At 39.3% G+C, this 24,644-nt stretch overlaps 2 protein-coding genes across 3 annotated transcripts in view; one reads left to right on the top strand and one right to left on the bottom strand.

The window, feature by feature from the left end:
* LOC146563500 (melanocortin receptor 5-like) overlaps positions 1-6,031 on the top strand; it is a 43,866-nt gene extending 37,835 nt beyond the window's left edge. The window contains exon 5 of the mRNA XM_085290623.1: positions 394-6,031. Coding sequence (XP_085146749.1) covers positions 394-964 — 571 coding nt within the window. The 3' untranslated portion in view covers positions 965-6,031. The remainder of the gene's footprint in view (positions 1-393) is intronic.
* The window catches only part of mc2r (melanocortin 2 receptor), a 33,165-nt gene continuing 14,218 nt past the window's right edge, over positions 5,698-24,644 (bottom strand). The window contains exons 1-3 of one of the 2 annotated variants that reach the window (XM_085290625.1): positions 18,956-19,067; positions 8,329-10,039; positions 5,698-7,031 (exon numbers count right to left, since the gene is read on the bottom strand). In XM_085290625.1, coding sequence (XP_085146751.1) covers positions 6,476-7,031; positions 8,329-8,681 — 909 coding nt within the window. In that variant the 5' untranslated portion in view covers positions 8,682-10,039; positions 18,956-19,067 and the 3' untranslated portion in view covers positions 5,698-6,475. Of the gene's footprint in view, positions 7,032-8,328; positions 10,040-18,955; positions 19,068-24,644 lie in introns of those variants that run through there. The other variant, XM_085290624.1, reaches the window with a different exon arrangement.

Genomic DNA, 24,644 nt, shown 5'->3' with positions numbered 1-24,644 from the left:
GATATTCATTTGGTTTCTCAGTGACATTTAATATTTACGAGATTGTCTCAAAGACATATAAATTACATTCATACCAGAGGTTACAACAGAGCCACCAAATAACAAAATTGCACCTTTTATGTATAAATGTACGTTATGCGTGATCAACAACCCAAGGTTGCCTAACGTTATCCTCATTGAATATTGAATGTCTCAAGAATAAATGTCTCACTTCATGTGACCTGTAGTCTGGTTCCCTCTCTGTGAGTTATTGTATTCAGCACACACACAGTCCCCGTTATGTTTAAATGTCAAGTTTTCTGACTTGAAACGATTTTGTAATTCATCAGTGAGCAATAAATGTTGATATAAAATTAGAGGTTACTGAGGTGGATACTATGTTATTATCCACAGGTACGTCACCATCTTCTATGCACTGAGGTACCACAACATCATGACGGTGAGGAGAGCTGGCTGTATCATCGGGGGAATCTGGACCTTCTGCACTGGCTGCGGAATTGTCTTCATTATCTACTCAGACTCCACTCCTGTGATCATCTGCCTGATCTCTATGTTTTTTGCCATGCTGCTCATCATGGCCTCCCTCTATAGTCACATGTTCATGCTCGCTCGCTCGCACGTGAAGCGCATTGCTGCCCTGCCCGGCTACAACTCCATCCATCAGCGCACCAGCATGAAGGGGGCTATCACACTGACCATCCTTCTGGGGATCTTTATCGTCTGCTGGGCTCCTTTCTTTCTCCACCTCATCCTGATGATCTCTTGCCCACGGAATCTCTACTGCGTGTGCTTCATGTCCCACTTCAACATGTACCTCATCCTCATCATGTGCAACTCAGTGATTGACCCACTGATCTATGCCTTCAGGAGTCAGGAGATGAGGAAGACGTTTAAGGAGATCATCTGCTGTTACAGTCTGAGAAACGTCTGCACGAACATCTGTGCTTTGACTGGTAAGTACTGAGAAATAGAAAAGACCAGTGAAAGGATGGGTAAAGTGAACTGACCGAATATGACGCTGGAATAGAAATACTACTACCCAAGGACTGGTTCACTGCACTTTTCAGACAGTACAGTGTACCGTCACACAAGCAACTATTGAAAAGTATAAGCTGGAAAGGAGACTGGAACATTGAGTTATCTCCTAATGCGTCCACCATGTACACAAAAAGTTTACTAGATGCATTATTTTAAGGCTTAGTTAGGATCATCTAAAGTCCAAGCCCATGATTCATATTAACGTGCGTCACACAAAACTGTTTGTGGCCTGCTTTTCATTCTCCCTGACATTTCTTTTATCTTTTTTCCTTTGGCCTTTCTTTTTTAATTGGCAAGATTTTTATTCTCTGTTCCCAGAATATGTCTGATGCAGTAGCCAAATGGATAGACAGGATATTTTTCTTTCAGTGCTGCAAGAGTGCTCATATACTGGCTTTAAATTACAGAACTGCTGCCAAATGTACCCGAATGTACCCTTTGTTAATTTAGACGGCTGGATGTACTTCCTTGAACATTAACCTCACATGCATAAATTAACAAAGGCAATGAAGTCAGCAAAAGTTGGGGAAGGTGTGGTAAGAATTATCCACATCCATATGTTAGTGAGTTTTGTTTAGTTTTTTTTTTCTCGCTTTTCTTTCAAGCTGTGACTACAAATTAAAACAGCAATTTTACACATCAAAGTCTGTTTCCCAGTTATGGAGAGTAGTGCTTCGGTTAGTAAGTAGTATCTAGTTTTTTTTTAAAGACCCTTAAGCTTTAAATTGTGAAAATGTAACAGTCTACCTAGAACAGCATGAGCATATCAGGGCAGTGAATTATGTTTTAGTTCAATGTCAGTTATGAACTGAATATTTTCCAATATTGAATGCAGAGTCACACACAAAACAAGCGCAAGTGAAACAACACTTATATTTATTCAGATTTTGAATATAATAATCAAAAATCTTTTCCACATCTTTCACAGAGTCCTCTACCAAATCTGTTTGAGATGCTAAATAATTATTTTGAATTTCAGGAGGGTCAGAGAAAAAGAGTAGCACGTCCTCTGCATAGAAGACTCTCTGTCATTCACTGGGTGTTCCATCAGGGCCAGCAATGGTTGTCCAGTTAAATCTAAAACCAGACATCAATTAAAACATTACTAAAGTGAAAGTGATTTCTCAGACATCATTCATGTGATAAAGGATTTCATGTTGGCTGAACTAACCCTGTAAAATGCTCTTTGTAGCTGCAGTTGCCTATACTCTGTCTATTAGGTACTGGAATCTACAGTTTCACTTATTTTCTTTGGTGTGTACATGTCCTGTTAACAAAGGCAAACTTAGAACAAAAACAAAGACAATTTTAAGATGGCAAAAACGGCAGTTCCCCTTGATGCCACCTGGATAGTCTGGATGGTTTCACCACTTGCAAGAAATCAATGTTGAGTATTTAATGGAGATTAATGATCCTCACAGGCAGCCACACTACAAAGTTCCTATGATGCACAGAGCGCTTCTTGTGCACCACTACTGAATTTAATCATTAACCATTATTAAACTCTGGCTGTCTCTGCTATAGTTTTGCTTTTGTCCTGTCTCGCTCTGTTCTCTTCTCATTCTCCTAACCCCCAATCAATCATTGTAGATGAGCCTGGTTCTGCTGGAGGGTTCTTCCTGTCAAATGGGAGTTTTTTCTTCCATTGTCATTAATTGCTTGCTCATAGAGGGCCGTGTGATCGTTGGCGTGTCTTTCAAACATTGTAGGATCTTTAGCTTACAATATTGAGTGCCTTGAGATGGCCTTTGTTATGAATTGGTGCTCTATAAATAAAATTGAATTGTAATGCCAGAGTACATTAAAGAATAGGAAGATGCACAAGGCTGTCAGCATATGTAAAAACATAAAAGAAATAATTTAGGTGTATTAAACAGAGGAAAGTGGAGGTTTCCAGAAAATTGGTCAAAGGTTATGAAATGAAGCGGAAAACTGGCAGCTTATTTTATATTTCAAGAAAGTCAAATCCTCTCATTTCCCACCAGTTTCAGCATAATTTATAAATGTAAGATCTCTTATGGTTAAAATCAGACCCTCTTATGGTCTTTTTATGGATCTGCACAGCCTGGATGGCTGCTTAGGTGATCAAGGGCTTTTCCATCAACATCACATGGTTTTAAGGATTATAGGCTTGAAAAATGGTGATGCAGCCATATATTTACATTGAAAATAACAAGAAGAAAACAAGCCTTAACGTGAACATATTGAATACGTTGCACTGTAGGTAAGTAATGACAAGGTCAAACAAATACGTCATAGATCACATAGATTACTTTTTACCACAGAAAGAAAATTTCTATTTTTCAAAGCTTAACAGTTCTTTTTTACTTTGTGACTTTATGAACAAAAACTAAATGTTTTTTCATTAGATCCTGTAGGACCATGCAGCCATCAAAGTAGCCCTATGTATTGATTTCACAGAAACAACTGACTTTAGCATGGAAGATCCAGTTTATTGGTTTTCTTACTAGCATGTCTGTAATTCTTCTTTTACTCCTGGATTTTTCTGCCTGAATGAAGCTGTTACTGGAGAGGATAATGGTCAAATGAGCCAGCTGCCGTCATTTTGTCGATTAGAAATTTTGTCTTGAGAAATCTTTAGTCTGCTTCTGACGCCAAGCTGGAAAAACTGAAGGAAGAAAGGGAAGCATTTGCTTTTAAGATTCAAGAGATAGCATAGGCCCTTAACCACAAAGCGGGATGTGGTTTGAGAGGAAAACTTTCTAACTTTTTTTCCTGGTGACTGCAAAGCAATTTAATTTATCTATAGCCTTTTGTGTCGTGGCAAAATCTTCAAAAGAAGCTGATTAAAGCAGTAAATCCTTTCAATTGTTGACTTTGTTCTTTACTTGCTCACAAATCATTTACTAGTAAGAATACAAGTAATTTACTTTATTAATGTATTAATCATTTGTTCCTTTTAGCCTGTATTGTGTTTTTAATTTCTTCATTCTTAAGAAAACAGGTTGTAATAGAAGACAAACAGGCAGCACTAGAATGATCCATGTCACCGCTCCTTTTATATGGAATTCTTACATCTAGAATTGGGGGATTCTGGGTTGACTTACTGAGCTGATGACAACTGGCATAGCCACTTAACATGACTGCTGACGGGAGGCTTTGTGAAACCAGATAACAATAAGATATCTTGAGTATGCCTAACTCATTTCATAGTAAAGACCCTGATCAGTGGTAGTACAGGTCTAACATTTGGGTTGACTTAAAAAGTGCCAGCGAATGAATGTAAATCAGTGCCATTAGAAAACAACTGTTTTCATATTTAGAATAAATAAAAGCTAAATAAATATAGTCGATTTATAAAGACATTTTTAAAACAAAGGTCTAGTGATGCAGAAGGCACATACGGCTAAACAGAAGCACCACCTGCAGCTGTAAAAGTGATTTCATAATACTAGTGTGCAATGATGGCAGTGTGATGGAGGTAAAATGTTGCCTAACACACCATGAAAGCCCCAAAAAGGCCAGTGCACTGCTCTAATGCAAGAATACTGACAGATTTGAGAGGTTATCTACCTCCAAAATTCAGGTGGTTACAGAGCGGTGACTATCTGACCAATTCTGATTCTTATAGGTTTTAGCACATCTTCAGGTTTTTTATAATAGTTTGTCATTTTAGGAGGAAAACATATTTTGAACTAATGCCGCTCAGATTGCATGCACATGTTCTAAAGGAGGTATATGAGCACTCTTCAACAAACAGGAATTGCATATTGAGCTGATTCTTTTTTTTCTCATACACCTAATGGACTCAGTGTTCCTTTGGAGGATTATGTGTTTACACCCAATGCAACCAAACCCACCAGTTGCACATTATTTGTAAATGGCCTCACTGCAAACACCTTGCTTGTTATCTGTACACTGGAGAAGTTGTCTGCCCTGCTAAGCTGAACTTTTGAATGACATCACTTGTCATCAGCCAGTTTTCTGCCTGCTGCTGTTCGCCCTGTGCTGCATTAGTGCTACACTTAACAAGCAAACGTCTCAAATCCGCCCGGTAGCACAGCAATTTCTGCTATGATCTGAATGTAAAGTCACTGCTCTGTTGAGTCACTGTGACCCCCAGTGATCACTTCTCAATGCCACTCTACTGGGCATGTATAAAGCTATGTAAAGCTGCTTGAAATGTAAAAATGAATGTACAAATAGCTTCACTATACCTTCTGTAAGTGTGTGTTGGTGGTGTCTACCTCCAAACTGAGAAGCTTGACAGATTTTTACCGGAAATGCAGCCATCTGCTGAAACTGCTCTTTCATACAGAATGTTGCTGTGCGGTAGATACTAAAAGAAACGAGTTATTTGCTGTTACGTATCAGTATTTATTGCAAAAACAGAAAGTTGTTTATATTGTTCATGTTTTCAGGCTGATGCATTTTGGTTTGTGGATGGAAAGTAATATAAGAGTTGTTTTAAGAGAAAACAACAGCGCTAAGAGGATGTTTTTCTTCGTTCAGTCTTGTAATTGCCTTACTGTTATTTCCTTTAATGTTTATTGCAAGTACTTTGAAAATGTAAGATCAAAAAAGTATAACACAATGAAAAGTGCTTTGAATATTGATGTAAAACTGTACATTGTTTTGTCTCCATTGTAAGTTTAATTAGTAAAGAAAACAAATATTTTGCTAAGTGTACATCCACTTCCAGTGCAGCATTTGTGCAGTTTTGCAGAATGATTCATTGTTGCTGATTATTGTGAAGTGCTCTGTTTTCGTTCCCACAAAAGGCAGCAGCAAGAACACTGAACATTATATGTTCCTGGATCAAGGTTTAGCTTGTGTTTTGATTGCTCGTTGTATGCTTAGTTCTGTGTATATGTGCAGTGACACAATGCAAACAGCTGTGGGATCATGTTTCATGTTCGGTGATGGCATGAAGAAATGTAAACGTGAGCTTCAGTTCAAATAAGTGATGTTTTGTTGGCTTAAGATGACTTATTTTTATTGTGTCTGAATAAAAGCAGATAGTGAAATGAGAGCGTTGTCAATTTATTTTTCACATTTGTAAATGTGGACATCGTGTCACTCAGGTTTGAGAAAAAAAATGCATGTTCATTGGTAACAGGCTCTCTAAAATGGATGCGTTGGGATGTTAGCACAGGAGGTTCATTTCAAACATGAATGCATTGACACTTCTGAAAGTAGGTAACATCCAAGTGTTGGGAGAAAGGAGGAGACAGTGGATTCAAGCAAAACAGAGAGGAGATTGACGGACAGTAGTCAGTGCCACAGTGCCTACTCAAATACACGGGATGTTAGAATGTCTCTAAAGAATTCCCTTTGGAGAAACAGCTGCTTAGCGGCAACCAAGTTCACAGTTCACGCTAAAATTTGAATATTCAACTGAGCGAAGGACACTTTGATGAAAAGCTAACATTTGACTGGATAAACAGACTAAAATAAAATAAGCAAGCAGGTGTCTCTACGAGCAGAGCTTCCAGTCAGAACAAAGCAGCATCTTCCTCAAGGTGTGCCTGAGCTCGGCGATGCGGAAGGCATATATGGCCGGATCGAAGAGGGCGTGGCTCGTCAGCAGCGCCACATGCAGCTGGAACAGCGATCGGTAACACTCGCAGTAGGGGTTCATGGGGCACACCATGATGATGACAAGGTGGAAAAAAAATGGCGACCAGCAAACCACCAGCGTCCCAAACAGGATGGTGACGGTCTGGGCCCCTCTCATGTTGCTCCCCCACCGCTGCTGGTGATGATTGTTCCTGCCACCAACCGGTAACGCTGCAATCTTTCTGGCATGGATGCGCGCCAGCATGAACATGAAGACATACAGGGAGCAGATAATCACCAAGGAGATGAAAAACAATATGACGAAGCAGATCATGATGAGCTTGAAGTCAAAGAACAATATCATCAGCACGCCCAAGCCCCCGCACACAGTCCAGATGATGCCCAAGATGGCCCCAGTGCGCTGCATTGTCATGATGTTGTGGTATCGGAGTGCATGGAAGATGGTGATGTAACTGGAAGAGAAACAAATCATTTCATTATCTCATAACTTATCACAGGCTGTCAAGGATTGAGTAACTACGTTTAACTTCACTGCAGCTTCCTCACTCAGCTCGGTCGCCTAAATTTAAGACATTAACTGAGCCTTAACATGATACTGCTGTGCATTACCATTAGCAGGAAGCTTTGTGCCACAAAATAATCCTAAATGTATTTAATCCACACTGGATGACATGTTTTGTAAAGAGTCAAATGTTTTTTTGTTTTTGTCTCAGGAGATGGTGAAACCCAAAACAGAGTTAAGAGTTGAATGCATATTAGCCGCATAAGCATTAATTGGGTGACCAATTGTGCGAAAAATGTGGGACATGGTCATGAACATTATCATTAGCTTGTTGTTCAGCCCAGAAGTGGACAAAATTATTTTATTTTGCTCATTATACTCTCCCAATTCCACTGCTAGTTAAGCTTTTTGTGACTGGCTGCCTCTTATAAATAAAATGTTTTAATGGGGGCGGGCAAGTGACGCTTCTATTCTCACAAGCAGAGGTGAAATCCTGAGATGAATTTATGAAGGATATCAGCTCTCTTTTAGAGAGCTTTTCTTTTGGCTCACAGGATTACTTGGAAAACTACTGAAGACGGCTGTGTTCCATATGAGCATTTAGTATTTCAACTGTAGATATAACTGAAAAATAAGTGAAAGTAAGCAGAGTTCCCTTTTAAAAAAAACAAACCTATAAATAAATGTGCATATGTTGCATTCTCTTTTTCTTTGACTGATTTTAAAATTTGGATAGCTGCCTAAAACGTGGAGAAACAGTATCATTGCAGTAATAAAGTATTCATGATTTTTGGGTAGACATGATGGAAGCCACTGCAGTAAGCCTTTAACTGTACATCAAAGAGTCAGAGCCCAGTGGAAAGCTTTTTAAATTCTCCTTATATAAATATCAGCAGAGGATAAATCATTACGGGGCCACAGATCCATAGAGAAACCATTTAGAACATCTAGATTAGCAGCAAATAGAATAAATCATTCGTTGTGTGGCAAATATAACATGGTTGTGGGTTCTTGTAAGTAACAGTCAGTTCTTTCTTTAAAAGGGTTTTCAAATAGCCCTAAGCATTGTTATGCCTTAGAAAATGAGATTTTCTAAGGCATAACAACAAAAAAAATGAGATTTTGGGGGATGAGTAGCCTAGAGTGGAATATTTTCATCTTGCCATGAAAACCATTCTCCACACTATAAAATAAACCATTTTAAGATAAAATATTTATGTTTCCATATCCAAGAGCTCCATACATACCGGTCCACGGCAATGGCCAGGATACTGAAAAAGGACCCCAAGAAAGACATGCACAGCAGGGAGTCGATTGCATCGTCCAGCGTGGTCTCAGAAGAGCCTTTCTTATTCAAGTGTCCCACATCAGCAAACACAATCATGAGGTTTTCCAAGGTTTTGGTCAGGCTGGCGATGGCGTGGAAGGCTGCCAGGCTGCAGATGAAGCAGTACATTGGCGAGTGGAGGTTTCTGTTCCGTATGACAGCTACCACAACAAGGAAGTTCTCTGCAAAGCTCGCCGCTCCGATGGTGAAGAAGACGGGGTTGGGAACCACCACCTCAGGACAGTGCGATTGGTTCAATATAGAGCTGTTCATTGTTGGTCAAGACAGTGGTTGTCCAGGATTAAATGTTTCACGAATTGGTTTAAATATGACATTTTAAACTGCCTTCATTCTTACATTTACAAAAACATTTTACCTGCTGACCTGTTTTTAACATAGAGATCAAGTTTAAACTGATACCTGTGACTTAATGAGTCCTATAAAGGTCTCAAAATTTAGATTTACACACTTTGCAATATCCTTCAACTTTCTTGTCATCAATAATTTCATGAAATCACGACAAAAATATTTGCTGAAAACCTAAAAAAAGTCAACAAAAAGTAACAATTGTTTTTATAGATACAAATTTGAATTTAAAACACAAATTAATGGTAAGAGACTTACTGACTAAATTTATGGACAGCTGCCAAACAAAACAATGGAGCTAAACTACAAAAATACAGGCAGCAGGTTTACATATATAAAAAATAAAATAATAATGTCACATGCTACATAATGACATAATATTAATGTTGTTTTTAACAGGCTTTCTTTTGTGTTGCTATTACAAAGAATGAACATTAGTTTATGGTTAACTAGATCAGGACTGTCACAAGCTTTGACCTATAACCTATTTATCCAAGAGGTGAAAGACTTTGTAACTGGGTTTGTAGAAGTGCTATAAAGATTAAAAATACATTTTAAAAATTGGAATAATAACTAGTTGCAGTAGTTTTCACAAAAGAAATATAACCATGTTAGGTCAGATTTGAGGTTTTCCTTTTAAGCTAAGCTTAGACAATATATCATGTTTTAGTGAGAAAGTAAAATAGTAGTATGCAGCTTGTTTGCAGTAAAGAAACATTAATGCTAGATGAGAAACGATAGAAGCAAAGTGGTTCTGAGTTTCAAAATAATTACAAAAGTTCATCTATTGTTACCTTAAAACATAATTGATTTTTGTTGAGTGAAACAAAAAAATAAAAATATAAAAGACCAAGAAACAAAAATTACTCCACGTGTTACAGCAAGAGTCTGACCTCAGGTGGAGGTCGTGGGTTGTTTTCAGCTGTCCTCCACTGGGTAATCGCAAGAGCGAAGGTCACGTTTAAGAAAACACGCACAGGGCCGCTGAAAACAGGCAGCTCGCTGCAGCTCCCGTGGAACAAAGTGTCTTTCTCATATATGTCCAGGTTTAAATCGAGGAGTGCTGGCTCCGGTACACCTCAGTCAGCTGTGGCCACATCAGCCTCTCTGCTGTTCACATGAGGGGCAGCCAATCGATTTTTTCATTCTGTTTGTTCAGAGCTCACAGATGTTATTTCCAAACTGGTTTACGTGTGATTGCAGTGCTGTGTTTGGTGGTGTTCTTGTCTTTGAGTCTGGTGCAGATGTTTACGTGATGCTTTCACCTGTAAAAAACAAGCATGTTATTAAAATTCTTCTTCTGTTAGAGATTCTACGTGCATTGTTTGACTGTTCAATTCTGTGTGAATCATATAGCGTACAACATTTATCTTGTGCTTTGTCTGTGACGAGTTGTGTGACCTTTAATTTAAAGCTCGCCCGATGTCTGTGTATTCTGCCATTCCATTCGAATGCATTTAGTCCCACCTTTGTAATTGAACACTGTCCTTTTATATAAAGAAAGCACTCTGTGATCTTGGCTGTGACTCAGAATTCCTGTCAGGCTGCAGTCTGAAGATTATTATAATAATTATATCCAAAAGCCTCTGATCCCTTTTTATTATGACATTCTCAGAGCAGCTTCAGTCCTCGCAAAGATGCCACATTAAATCCAGTTAAAGCAACTTTGATTGTTTATGTTTTCTAGTTTATTTTACCATATAAGCATAATAGTTTTTAAATAGCCTTTCAATGAGACTATTGGCATTTCCACGGCAAACTCATGTCATGTTTCCAAATTGCCACATTTGCCACTATTCGCTTTCTTTTAATTTTTATCTTTCAGTTATCATTTTATTAAGCTTAGGTAACAAACACTTGCTTAACTTTGAAAAACAAATTATATGGTATATATTCTGATAATATAAGGACAAGCCTGCCTTATATGTCAATGTCTGACATGGTAAACTGTGCTGTGTATACCAGTGAAGCAAGTGTTTTTGATAGTGCACACATTTGAAGATGACTATATTTTTCTAAATACATGCCAGCTGCTTCCAGCAGTATCATAATCAGCTGACTGTCTCGAGGAAGCACGGTGGCACGGTGGTTAGCACTGTTGCCGCACAGCAAGAAGGTCCTGAATTCAATTCCAACATCAGGCTGGGGTCTTTCTGTGTGGAGTTTGCATGTTCTCCCCGTGTTTGTGTGGGTTCCCTCTGGGTACTCTGGCTTCCTCCCACCGTCCAAAGACATGCAGCTTGTGGGGATAGGTTAATTGATTAATCCAAATTGCCACTAGGTGTGAATGGTTGTCTGTCCCTGTGTGTTGGCCCTGTGACAGACTGGCGACCTGTCCAGGGTGTACCCCGCCTCTCGCCCTATGACAGCTGGGATAGGCTCCAGCGCCCCCCGCGACCCTGAAAAGGATAAAGAAGCGAATGGATGGATGGTCTTGAGGAAAAGCCTAACATTTGCTGCAGGTCAATGTGTCCTAATGTAATAATAAATAAAATGTCACTTTTATCTCATTTTAAGCTATTTATTTTATTCTGAAATGAAAGATTTTCTATAATAGAAAGAATTCAAGTTGTAATGCAGCGCATCGGAGCTACTGAGGAATGGTGTCAGAATTCTCATTGTGACATCATTTTGAACTTTGACTTTAACACCTAGCTTGTTCTGGGTCTAGCTGCTTCCTACTGAGCAATCGGGGCCAAACTGGTCAAGTGTTAATCCCACTACAAACAAACAATTTGTATCAATAAAGATAGGATGAATGTACTTTCATGAGTACTTTACAACTGCCCCCAGGCTGTCTGGTAGCAAACAAAATAAAATGAATGTCCATGAACACAAATCAGTGCTGTCTTAAAGCTAATATGAAGCTAATATGATTTATAGTCAGTCACAAATTATTATTATAATATCAGCTACATCAGCTAAAGCTATCTATCTGAGACCAACCAAGGGTCCATGGCACTGGAATATCCACTGTGGCTTTGCACGATTCTTCAATGCCTGAACCTGTCATTTGTTACTGCTGCAGCAACACATGATCAGCTGGGTAAAGCAGACCTGTCTTACAAGTCATTTCCAATTTTTTAGGAAGTGCAAGCTAACAAATGTCACTACAAACATTTGGACGCCACAAGGCAGGTATCCCTGTAGGACGTGTTATGAAAAGTATTGTAAAGTCATGCTTTCATGGTCTGTATTCATACTGAGCAGTGAATGTTCAGCGGGAGCTGTTTGTCCTCCCCAAACTTGCCTTAGGTGTACTTCCCAGTTAAATCCTGCTCCAGGGAAACCCAGTTTCTCGGTGAGTCAGTCCTGCCAGCAGTTGATGCCAGAAGCGAGAAGTCACTTGGAAAACTTCCCCAAGTAAATGAAAAAATAACAAACGTTCACTGCTTGCTTCAGCCATTATACTACTGAAATTCTAAATGTAAGTTCTCATATGTTTCCATGCAAAACTATTTCATCTTGGCTGTTGACCTGTATGCAAACTTCTGCTTTAGGTTAACACTTTTTACAACATCCAGCCAACTAAGCTTTGAAATGGTGTCAAGAGTTGGCTTGGAGCATTTTAGTAAATGTTAATGAGCATTTGCTGACATTCATTTGGGTGAATTCTAGAGGTGCAACGGATCACGGTTGATCGGTAATCCGAACCGATCCCACTCCACGGTTCGGTACGCACGTGATACGAAAATTCGAAAAAGAAGAAAAAAAAGTATGTGTATGGTGCGCGTGGTCAGTCTGTCAAGCGATAGTTATGGCCAGTGCTAGCGGCCCAAGTGGAGGAGCAGAGGAGTTTGCGGTATTTAAGCAGCCCTTTGCTGCCCAATCCGACCGGGCTAAAGCTATTACAGAAGCTACTGGGGAGTTTAGCTGCAGACGGGAGGCCGTATTCCGTTGTGCAAAACAAGGGGTTTAAACTATGATGAACGTGCTGAGCCACGCTATGATATCCCGTCGCGCGTCCACTTTAGAGGCAAGATCGTTCCAAGCATGTATGAGCAGGAAAAGATTTAAGTTATGGCTGAACTGTCCCAGGCATCTTCTGTTGCCCTAACTACTACAAATGGGTGGAGCTCCAGGGCAACGGAAAGCTACGTGACTGTGACAGCTCATTATATCACAGCAGAGTGCGATATAATGAGCGGTGTGTATTATTGTAGGGTCTACCTTACAATATAAAGCGCCTTGAGGCGACTGTTGTTGTGATTTGGCGCTTTATAAATAAAATTGAATTGAGTGGTAGATACAAAGCCCTACACTGCCCTATATTGTATCATAACTTTTTTTTTAATAATTGCGTGGAATGAGTCTTGAGTTGAATGTTTTTAACAGGCAAAAAATACTTCAATAAGTAAATAAGTAAATGTTCAATTTTTGTCTTTTTTCTTTTTTTGCTGATCCAAAAATTGATCCGATCCGTGACTTAAAACCGTGATCCGATCCAAACCGTGAGATTTTTGATCCGTTGCACCACTAGTGAATTCCATCTATTCATGCATTTTTCTGCCACTTGTTTGGCTCTAGCTTGTGGTGGCACCAGGGTAAAGAGAGAAGCCCAGACCACCCTCTTCCTAAACACTTCCTCCAGCTCATCTGTGTGGACACCAAGGCATGCCTCAATCTTTCGGTCACAATCCCGTAATATAGATGGTTTGGTAAATTGAGAGGTTTGCTTTTACAGACAGCTCTCCGTTCACCACAACAGACCAGTACAGCATCTACACACCAATTCATCTATCAATCCCATTCTATGCTCCACTCTTGAGCAAACTTCAAAACTAACCCTTGCATTGCTTAAAAAGTCTACTTAGAGACTGCATCAGAGCTAATAACACAATGGCAACACTGATAATTGTCATGCTCATAGTCTTTGTTTCGTGCATAAGGATTCTAATAATTGCAAATTAGCACTTTGTCATTACTTTATATTTATTCAGTGTCATAAGCTTCATTTTTACACTTAATTTATTTGATGGACATGCTAAAAGCCCACAAAACCTACTAGAGGCAATCCTGCTGTCTGTAGCAGTATTTGAGTAAAGTTTCATAACAGTCCACATGTTATTAAGTAGGGCTGCACAATTCATTAAATTCAGCCTCAGTCATGATTTTGGCTTCCAGTGAACGTGATCACAATACATAAAATGTGTGCTTTGCCAGTGCTCCCTAAATCAGTGCCTGATCACAGGCCTGCATGCCCCAGTCACAACTGTATTTAAAGACAGATATACAACAAAATTCTAACATCTTGGCACAGCAGAAGATGAAGCTCTTGTCCCTTGCAGATCATCAGATTTGCCACATGTGATGTTAACCGAGAAGAAATGTAACAAGCGAGTTGAGTCTGTAACATCAACAAAAGTGAGTCTGAACAGTCTCCACAGCCAACCAGCTCACACTGAACACAAGCAAATTCCATTTGGTCAACGAAATCTGTTCACTGGACTCAGTGAGTAACAAAGGCTCCAGGAAAATGATCGTCCTACTGGGTGAAAGATTATTTCATATTTTGCTACAATGATACTATCCATGCTGTGTACAAAATCCCACAGAGGGAAAACAAAGTTATCTTACCGCTGTCCAGTACTTTGCTACACGTTTTATTCAAATGCAGGCACAATAATTGCAGTGAAAAGAAGAATCTGTAGCGATTATTGAATCTTGTGTTAAACTTTGATGCATTTTTTTAATATTCTTTTGTTTTCCTTCTAAGAGAGATGCTGAATTTAGGTGAATAAGGAAGCTAGGTGAATATTTTGAAGCTAAGATTTCTACAGATGTAAGGATGTGAAAGCCGTGTTCTGTTTACATGACAGTGCAACAAAACCTTTTTGTCACTTAAATGATTCATGGCAGGTAGTCACGGTCTCCCGGTTGATCAAAGTAATCACAGTTATATACAGTCCTAGTATTACGCTTCATCAGTGTATGAGCTTTCTCACTCTCATGAGAAAACACTTTAGTATTATTACTGTGGGCTCCACATATTGGCTGAGTCACTGGTTTGAGCTTTAGCTGGCTGATGCACAGAGATATTTGTCCAAGCTGTTTCAGCCTTGACCAAAGTGGTGACTCACCCATTCCCGATTAGTTCTCGCCATTTAAAAAAGGCACTCCGTTTTTCTCCTGTTATTATTAGAATTTCACAGTTTATGTTAGGTGGCTAAAATAAGTTTAAAATGTTTTTGGAGACGCGCTGTTGGCATAGCTCCATGCTTGTTATGTCAACTGCCAGCAGATGTGGCCGACTGCCATGTTGCCAAATTGTCATCGATGGATTATTTGTTAAGCGTTCTTAAGTGGATATTAATTTTAAAAAACAACAACAACGGAAATAAAATAAAAAAAACAATGTTTAACTGCCAACTTGTCAGAGTGTGTCCTGTATGCTTCAGACAGGATGTTACCTCAGTTTTATTTTGCATTTGTTTAAAGTAGTTAAAGTTACTTTAGCTGCTGCTCTAAATAGTTTAAGGAATGATATCATAGTATTTTATATTTGTATGTGTGTCTGAGTGTGATGTCCAGTTATTACTAACTGTTAATAACAATTGGAACTATGAATTAGTGTTACAGGAATCAATGGTTACAGAGTTAGAGAGTCATGTGGGACAAAAGGTTAATTATTAAATTTAAAGGTGAAGATCTGTTTGAAGGTTATCCTAATGTTATTGCAAGTAACGGTTATGGTTAAGGTTAAAGTGAGTCTCACTGAAATAAATCTAAATCAATGTAATGTGCTCAGAAGACACAGATGCACAACTATGTGTATCTTTGGCACATGGTCAATATTCAGATGCCATTAAACTTAAGGTCAGACAAGCCTTGGAGGGCAATGTGCAGGGGGCAGTTATTGATTAAATAGCAACATGAAATTGATTTAACACTATGGAGAGATCTCCCTGCTGATTTCCTGTGTCACTTATGCCATGCCTGGAGTTAACCCTCTCAGACTCAAATTATGTTTTTGTTGCTAATGCACAAAAGAATACCTGCAGTGGTACTTCTGAGTAAAAAAAACCTCATAAAATATGTATGTGGGGTAATCAGGTTGTTAGCTTTTACTTGTTGCAAATCTGCAACGCCTGCCTTGAGAGGGTTAAGCATTAATAAAGGGTGCTCATGATTCCTCTGGTATAAGGCACTTGACATTGGCAAATTACTTTGTACAGAAGTATGGCCTTGATGTAAAAATATTATCTCTGTATTCTGACCTGAAAAATCAAGAGTTACTTGTTCAGTGGGGTTAATTGGTAATTCTGAATTGCGTATAGGTGTGAATGTGAGTGTAAATGGTTGTCTGTTTCCATGTGTAAGCCCTGCTACAGACTGGTGACCTGTCCAGGGTTTACCCTGCCCCTTGCCCAAAGTCAGGTCACTGCTATACATGGTGGATTAATTCAAAGGACTTGTTGTTTTTAATGGGTGTAAAGTTTGAGCTATAGGTGTCTTCTGTGCAAAACTAGAAAATACTTTCTTTAATGATTTTGTGTACTGAGACATATTCAAAATGGCAAGGGAAAATATACATGGTTGATTCAGCAACATTAGTGTTATTTGAGATATGCATTGGGGTAAACTAAGTACAATTTTGTTTGTATAATCTCTTGTTTGACCACAGTTGAAGACAATTTCAGTAGTGCCACCCAACGTACCAACAAAGGTACCATCTAATGGTGTAGTCTAGTTCAGCAATCGCAGTCACAGTCACTGGTAACTTTGACAGTTTACCTGCCACAAAGAGTGTAAGCCACAGAAGGTCACTGCTGAAAAAGCTGGCTCTTCACAGAGTACTGTATCCAAGTCCATTAATGGAAAGTTAATTAGAAGGGAAAAGTGTGATAGGAAAAGATGGACAAGGAGCGAGGGTGACCACAATCCTGAGACCACTGGCAGCAAAAGTTAACTCAAGAGCTGGTGTGAATGCATTAGAGGCACCATGCACAGATATCTTCAGGAATTGGGAATACAATTTGGTATTTCTTATAGCAAACAACTCCTAAACCAAACTTGTCGTCAGTTTCCTAAATGGACTAAATAATTGTATCTCAGAGATTTAAAGTCCTCTTTTCAGATGAAAGTAAACTTTGCATTTCATCTGGAAAGTAAAGACCTGGAGTTTTGAGGAAAAGAGGAGAGGCGCACAACCCAATGTGTTTTACGTCCACTGTGAAGTTTCTACAGTCTGTGATGATTTGGGGTGCTGTATCTATCCTTTTATTAAGTCCAAAATCAAGACCAAATTAGACCACTTCATGTTTCCGTCTGCTCACTTTTCCAGCAGAACTTAGCACCCGCCCACAGCACCAACCACTATCAGATGGTTTGCTAACTATGTTATTTTTGTGCTTGATTGGTCAGACAATTCTCCTGTCCTGATTATGAGGAGGAGGAGGATGGATGGAAGACATCCAACCCCAAAATACAGACAAGTATTCTAAAAACAATTGAGATAATGGATTTTATATTTTTATGACCTACAATATAAATCATTAGATTTTATGAATATGGAAACTGTGTTTGGTTAAATATGAAAAGAAATTGGGTAAAATATTGCTTATTAATTTGTTTAAACAAAAAGCAGTTACCACATTGTGACAGGTTTCCTTCAGGATATGTCTTGTACACCAGCAGCACAGTGCAGGGTTAATTTCAGTGACCGATACTTCATCAATAACCTTCTTTTTTCTGACAAAAACAAAACTAATGCACAAGGACAAAAACGACGATGAAATGCATTGTCACTTTTGTCAACGGATAAAAACAAGATGATTGTGTAGAAAAGTGGGACAAGTTTAGAAGTGATCTCTTTTTGCATTAAGGTTAGAAATGCACATTTGATCTGCCCCCAGGAAACGGTACAGCTCGCTCCCATGTTCCATGTTTCATGAAAATGCCTGGGACGAAGAGAAGAGCAGACATATGGACACTTTTCACATTTGACGTCAAGGAAAATAAGATGCTTTATATACCGTGTGGAGCAACTCTTGCCAAAGAAACACAATAAACTTTCACACTTTATATTTTAGTCAATTGAATCAACTCAAGTCTACTATGATCCTACCAGGCTGGGCTTCAAGACTGGTATCTGTGTTTTCGTGCTTTATAATGCATTAAGCTGCTGTTTAGGCACAAGCATGACATAAAACTCTCAATCAAAACAAAGCCACTCATTATCTTTTGTCTCCATCCCTTCCTAATGTCCCAGACCTCTTATCTGCACAAGCATTCTTCTGTCTTACACATTTGTGGATTTATTCCAATGCACTACATCACTAGTTTCTGCACAGGATCTTTTTTCCTGTGCCAAAGATCAAACAGCTAGCTTTACAGGGCCTGACTATATGATTTATCCTCCCACTCTGCATATCAAGCCACACAAAACCCCCACAGCTAAAGCAGCAAGACTTTAATGACATCTTTAGGGTACTGCAGCTGGTTTGATTGGATCATTTAGCGTCATTAGCTGGAAAAGGCGTGCGCATAGTTTGCATGGCACAAAGACCAGTGACGCCACAGACAGGATAGCGATGTTCGGTTTTTTTGCAGATTTTGTAAAGTTTTCGTAAGTGAGCTGAAGTATAAAAGGGGTTTGTTGAATTTTCTGCTTTTTCCTCTAAAAATGATCGCAATTCCTATTAGAACAGTTGCTCAAGTGTGTTGTGATGATGGAAAATTCGACCGTCAAAAGAGGCTTTCCATTGAAAGATGATCAAAGCCCTATGAATCAGCCAGAAGGGCACAAAGTGGGAGCAACACTGGTAATGGGTAGAGCTTTAGTTATATCTCCACATAATGCCAGCCCTATCCACCTCTGCCTGCTGTGCTTTCATTTCACAGTTGTCCAGATATTAGCTGGAGTTTTTGCTTATACTTTAGGCTAAAATGTCTTTCACCAAAATATATTTGTGATAGGCTTGTTTCCTTCTTTCAGGTCTGCTGCCACTTTAGATATATTAACCTGAACAAAGAATTTTGCAGGTTCCAATAACTCAGAAAAAAGTTATTTCTGCTACTTACAGCTGAGTGAGCATGCACTTAAGGTAATGCACTTCTTTATTCTTCATCTGAAGACAAGACATAGATGAAGATTTAACTTGAGTAGTCTTGCTGAGTCCTTGGTCAGAGTGTAAAATGTAGAACTTTCAATCAAGCGAAATATCAAATAAAAGCCTTACTTGTTTCTCAGTCCACGGCCAGCCTTTTAGATGATCTTTTTTTTGGTCATTGCCTTTGTAGAGCATCTTTATAAAAGCCACCAAATGAACCCGTGTTCAAGAGGACGTTGTGCAATAGATAGTGGCCACTGTTATTGCACCCTTGAAAGGCTTCCTCACCAAGGCTGTTCTGCGTGTGCTGCATGTTATTTTGTTTTTCTTTTGCGTCAGCATCTCTATTTGTGAGAGCAGTATAAGGGCAGCTGGTATACTGCCCTCGCTCTCCTCCGCTTCTCTCTTTGTCTCTCAGGAAAAAAATACTTTATTTTTCTATTGGTAGCCTAAAAGTGGGATTCAAACAATCTGAGGTTGAAGAGTATATATTAGAAATGGCTCTCCATCAGTGTTTCACTGAAATTTCAGTTTTTGTTCATTCCTTTCCTAGACGTAACAGTTTTAAAGAATGGCAACACTTTTACATTTTTTCTTAATTAAACTATTATTGCAGCTGCAATCATTTGCATGTCTAGACAACAAGCACACCACCGTCAGTTGTCACTAAGATGACTAAAAGGGATCTAGTGAGGATGGCGACTTTTTATGCAGCAAAATTAGTCTGGCAAATGTAATAAATCTACCTAAACTATAATAACAGTAGTAGCAGTAATGTTAGCAGAATCAAAATTCAAGTAATTCTACTCTAACCTAATGTTTATGTTCTGATAAATGCAAAATCATCACACTGCTAGATTTTGTTTATTTCAAGATTTTTCCAGTTTATTTTGTAATTTCTTGTAATTCGGTCAGTTAATCACTTTCCCACTTTGTTAGGTACACTCATTCAACTACATGCAATGTACATAAGGCAGCAATAACTCAAATAATCACTCATTACAACTAATGTATGCAGAAGAGCATCTTTAAAGCACAACATGCTAAATCTTGAAGTAGATGGGGAAAGCAGCAGAAGACCACAGCAAGTACTGCTCTTTATTCATTCTTAATTCAAAATTGGACAATAAAGGTTTGACAAAATTTGCATTTTAGGATGAGTCTTGATTTCTGCTGTAACGATCAGATGGTAGGATCAGAATTGGGAATAAACAGCATGAACGCATGGATTTATCCTGCCGTGTATCAGTGGTTCAGGCTTCTGGTGGTGTGCTGCTATGAGAGATTTTTTCTTGGCACACTTTGAGCCAACTGAGCATTGATAAACCTCTAAGGGGTAACTTCTTGCCGACAATAAGTATCCCTTTATGACCATAGTGTAGTCATTTCTTGCTTCCAGGATAGCGCACCAGTGGGGGATTCACATCATGCACGTGCAGCATAGATGCATGATGCTTTATGCAATGTGGTCCAAAATCTCTGGGGAATATTTCCAGCACCCTGATGAATCTGTACAGCAAAGAATTAAGGCAGTTGAGAAGGCAAAAGCGAGTCTACTCGATAAAGCATCCACTGAGTGTATATACAGGGTGCAGACACCTACAAATTAAGAACCTTATAAGATCAGTGTGTAAGACAAGGAAATGACTGTCTGTGTGAGAACCGAAGTCAGTGTTTTTTTTGTTTTCTCTTGTGAATTCTCCTTCCTTGGGTATGACCTTTTTTCTTTCCGCCCCTGCTCTCACTCCCAGGGTCCTGCCTTTGGTGGTTCATTATTTTAAGAAGACTTTTGCAGGGCACCGAAATTGTATTTCTTTCGGTCCATAATACATGTGTGTCCAAGGCCCAGTCCAGATAATTTGCTGGTCTGCACTGGTGGTTATGTGTGTGGTACATTTCAACTAATATCTCAATAAATGCTAGGTTTTGCAGGATGGTGCATTACAAAGAGATCATGAATGCTGTTCACCTCACCTGTTAGTTCGTAATATGGTGGCTGATTGCTGTGAAAGGTCAGATAACTGCTGCAATCAAGAGAGATCAGAAATTTGGCAGGTGGAAGAAACATTTTCCACTCCACCTTTGCCTGCTATAATTAAAGACTATTACTATCAAGCAGAGAAATGGCCTTCTCTTCTATGTAATACTGTGATTTTTGCTCTATAATTAAAATGTTTTGCATCTGCAATAAAGCAAAAGAGTTGATATTGGATGGAAGACTAACGTTTAAGCTTTAAGAATTCCCATAATGAATGCCAATGAGTCATGACATATTGGGTCATCGAACGGAGTGCAAGGATTTCTTCTTCTGAAAAGTAATCAAACCCAAGCCTTTGCCCCCTATCAGAGTCTTTTTGATAACAGATTGCTGACCTTCTGACAATTAGAGAAAACCATTACGGTACATCAGTGCTAGCAAAACCTCAAGTCCAGAATCCGTCCCCTTCATTGGCTTCCTGTTAAGTCCAGAATTGAATTCAAAATCCTGCTCCTCACATACAAGGTCTTAAATAATCAGGCCCCATCTTATCTTAATGACCTTGTAGTACCATATCACCCTATTAGAGCACTTCGCTCTCGCTCTGCAGGCCTACTTGTTGTTCCTAGAGTATTTAAAAGTAGAATGGGAGGGAGAGCCTTCAGTTTTCAGGCCCCTCTTCTGTGGAACCAGCTTCCAGTTTGGATTCGGGAGGCAGACACTATCTCTACTTTCAAGATTAGGCTTAAAACTTTCCTTTTTGCTAAAGCATATAGTTAGGGCTGGACCAGGTGACCCTGAATCCTCCCTTAGTTATGCTGCGATAGACATAGGCTGCCGGGGGATTTCCATGATGCATTGAGTTTTTCCTTTCCAGTCACCTTTCTCACTCACTATGTGTTAATAGACCTCTCTGCATTCAATCATATCTGTTATTAACCTCTGTCTCTCTTCCACAGCACGTCTTTTATCCTGTCTTCCTTCTCTCACCCCAACCGCTCGCAGCAGATGGCCTCGCCCCTCCCTGAGCCTGGTTCTGCCGGAGGTTTCTTCCTGTTAAAAGGGAGTTTTTCCTTCCCACTGTCACCAAAGTGCTGCTCATAGGGGGTCATATGATTGTTGGGTTTTTCTCTGTATCTATGAAGCGCCTTGAGGCGACTTATGTTGTGATTTGGCGCTATATAAATAAAATTGAATTGAATTGAATTTGGGTGATTCTATAGACAGGCTGAAAGATAGAGCAACGGGGGAAAAAGTGGAGCCAGACAGAGAGAGATAATGCCAGATATAAAGTGACACTCATAAAGTGTGAGCTCTGAGGCAGACAGGATCAGAAGGTGACATAGTGTGGGCTTTGGTGAGTCACCCTCAGGATCTTCATTCGTGAGGCCTGGTTAGGGTGCTCCATCGCTTCCCTCACCTTGAATTCCTGCATGTGCACAGTCTACAGTTTTCATTATAACCTACAGAATTGAGTGTATGTATGATATATCAATGTTAAATGCAAAAAAAGAGAAAAAGCATGTATATCTCAGCTCACTGCATGTCTGAGTGGACTATGTGGGAGACCACAGATGGGCAGGTTATTCTGAAATTGAGTGGCAGTTCATTTTGTTCTCAACGTGGGACAAAACAAAAATAGCCTCAGTTTTAATCTTTTGATTTTATTTCAATAACAAAGATATATGGTGTACTTCACTCATAAAATGCTGTGACATGGATTTCACTAACCAGAAGGTCGGTGGTTTGATCCTAGGTTGTTCCAGTCTGTATGCCAAAGATCCAAGATGGGCAAGATACTAACCCCATGTTGCTCTCCGATGCATATGTCGGAGTGTGAATGTGTATGAATGATAGTTAGAGCACTAAGAGCTTAGAGGAAGTGCTGGTGTGATTGGGTGAATGAATTAGTTGTATAAAGCGCTGTATAGCACGTAGAAACGTGCTATATAAGAACCAGTCCACTTACCAAAGACCCGGTGTTGTGTTAGCAACAAAACAGTTTCTGTTCTGGTTGCAGTTTGCCGTTCACCATCATGCTTTTGAGCAATAAAAATAAAACTAATGTCAACATCTTCACTCCTATAAAGCTATGACTGCTCCATCATTTTCATCTTCCTGCATTAAAACTTAACTCAGCTGATTGAAGCAAGTGTGAAGGAAGAAAAAAGTGTGCGGTTTTTTTTCAGCCTTTCTATCCACCTGTTGCAATGATAACTGAAGAACTTTTGTAACTAATGTAATAAGATAATTGTAACTGTAATGCAATTGCTGTATTTAGTACAGTAACACGTTACAGTAACAGGTTACATTAACAGGTTACATTAACACGTAACAGAAAAATGTAATGTGATTACAGTGATTACAGATTACCTTAGAATGCATTAAACTCAACACTGGTGTAAATGAGTGTCAGGGATCATTTGCGATGAAGGATAGTGAAAGGAAATGTTTGCATGATGGTAGTGAGATCTATTGTGATGTATTTGAGTTCAGTGCTTTTGAAAAAAAAAAAAAGACAGGAGGCAGAGGTTAAAATATAACATTAAAATAAATTTAATTGAAAGTCGCCAGAACAGGAGTCAATTAGTCATAACATGAGAGGGACAGCTCAGGTTGAAAGGCCTGGAAACAAATTGAGAAAGGCAGGGCTGAAATGATATGGACATGCACAGAGAAGGGATAGCTGATATACTGGACAAAGGTTGTATATAAAGCTGCCAGACAGGATGAAAAGCAAGGCCTCAGAGGAGGTTCATGGATGAAGTGAAGGAGGACATGCAGAGGATTGATGTGACAGAGGAGGATACCAGGGGTAGGATGAGTTGGAGGCAGATGATCTGCTGTGGCAATCGCCAAAAGAAGAAGAAAAAAAAAATTCAGTAATCGAACAAACCTCTCCATAAATGAAATGCCCAATGACACCATATATATGACACCAAAAATTCTTATTTGAAGAGACAATTCATTAGAAGTTGTTATCTAATGAGAGTGTTGTATTCCTTGATTTTCCATGATTTTCCACCTTAACTCACCAAAATGGTGATGGTGCTAATGTTTAGCTCAGGGCTTTAAAACTGACCAGTGGGTGACGTTACAGTTGCTATTTCCATGTTTTAAATACTGTCTACAGATAAAACTGGCTTGCCTTAGCTTAGCTTGCCTGCTAACTGGAACAAACTGGTTTAAGTCTGTGTTTAGCCAGACCTCTGCAGATGTTAGTGACATCAGTGGTCTAGTATCAGTGGACACCACTACTAAGCTACCATAGTTATGGAAATCTGAAATAAATCAAGGTGCACACAACCAGGCTGCCTTTATGAGAAGTGTTGCCTTGGAAAAGAGGTCAACAACTAGTGATGGGTCGTTCGCGAACGAAATGGCTCTTAGAGCCGACTCTTTGACGTGAACGACGCGAGCCGACTCCTTATCGCGAGCCGTCACGTGGTTTTTTGTTTTGTTTTGTTTTTTTCTTTCTCTCACTCTCTCTCGCACTTTTTTCTTTTTTTCCGCTTCACTCTGCACGCAAGCCTTGTGCTTTACGCTGGGCAGAGGGGGGAGGGGCGGTAGTTACACTCAGTAGCACACGAACAGAGCCAGAAGGGGAGAGAGAGAAAGAGAGCCAGGGACAACAACGTCACATTAGAACGGTATAGTAATCATCCACAACTATTTTCAGTTGCAGATGATAAAGGATTCAGAAAGTTTATTCACGCAGGCCCATATGACAGAGAATATGCATGTTCTTTTTGTTTTCATATTATAATTTATATTTAATTGTATTGTGGATTGCAGTGTTTTGTGTTGTTTTCACTTTAAATTTGTAAAAGGAAAAAGCTG

This window comes from Mchenga conophoros, linkage group LG11 (assembly GCF_057382185.1).
Source record: "Mchenga conophoros isolate Kocher_MC1m ecotype Shallow Benthic linkage group LG11, M_conophoros_male_GT1.1, whole genome shotgun sequence".
NCBI classification, from domain to species: Eukaryota; Metazoa; Chordata; class Actinopteri; order Cichliformes; family Cichlidae; genus Mchenga; species Mchenga conophoros.
This window is presented reverse-complemented; position numbering and strand designations above follow the sequence as displayed.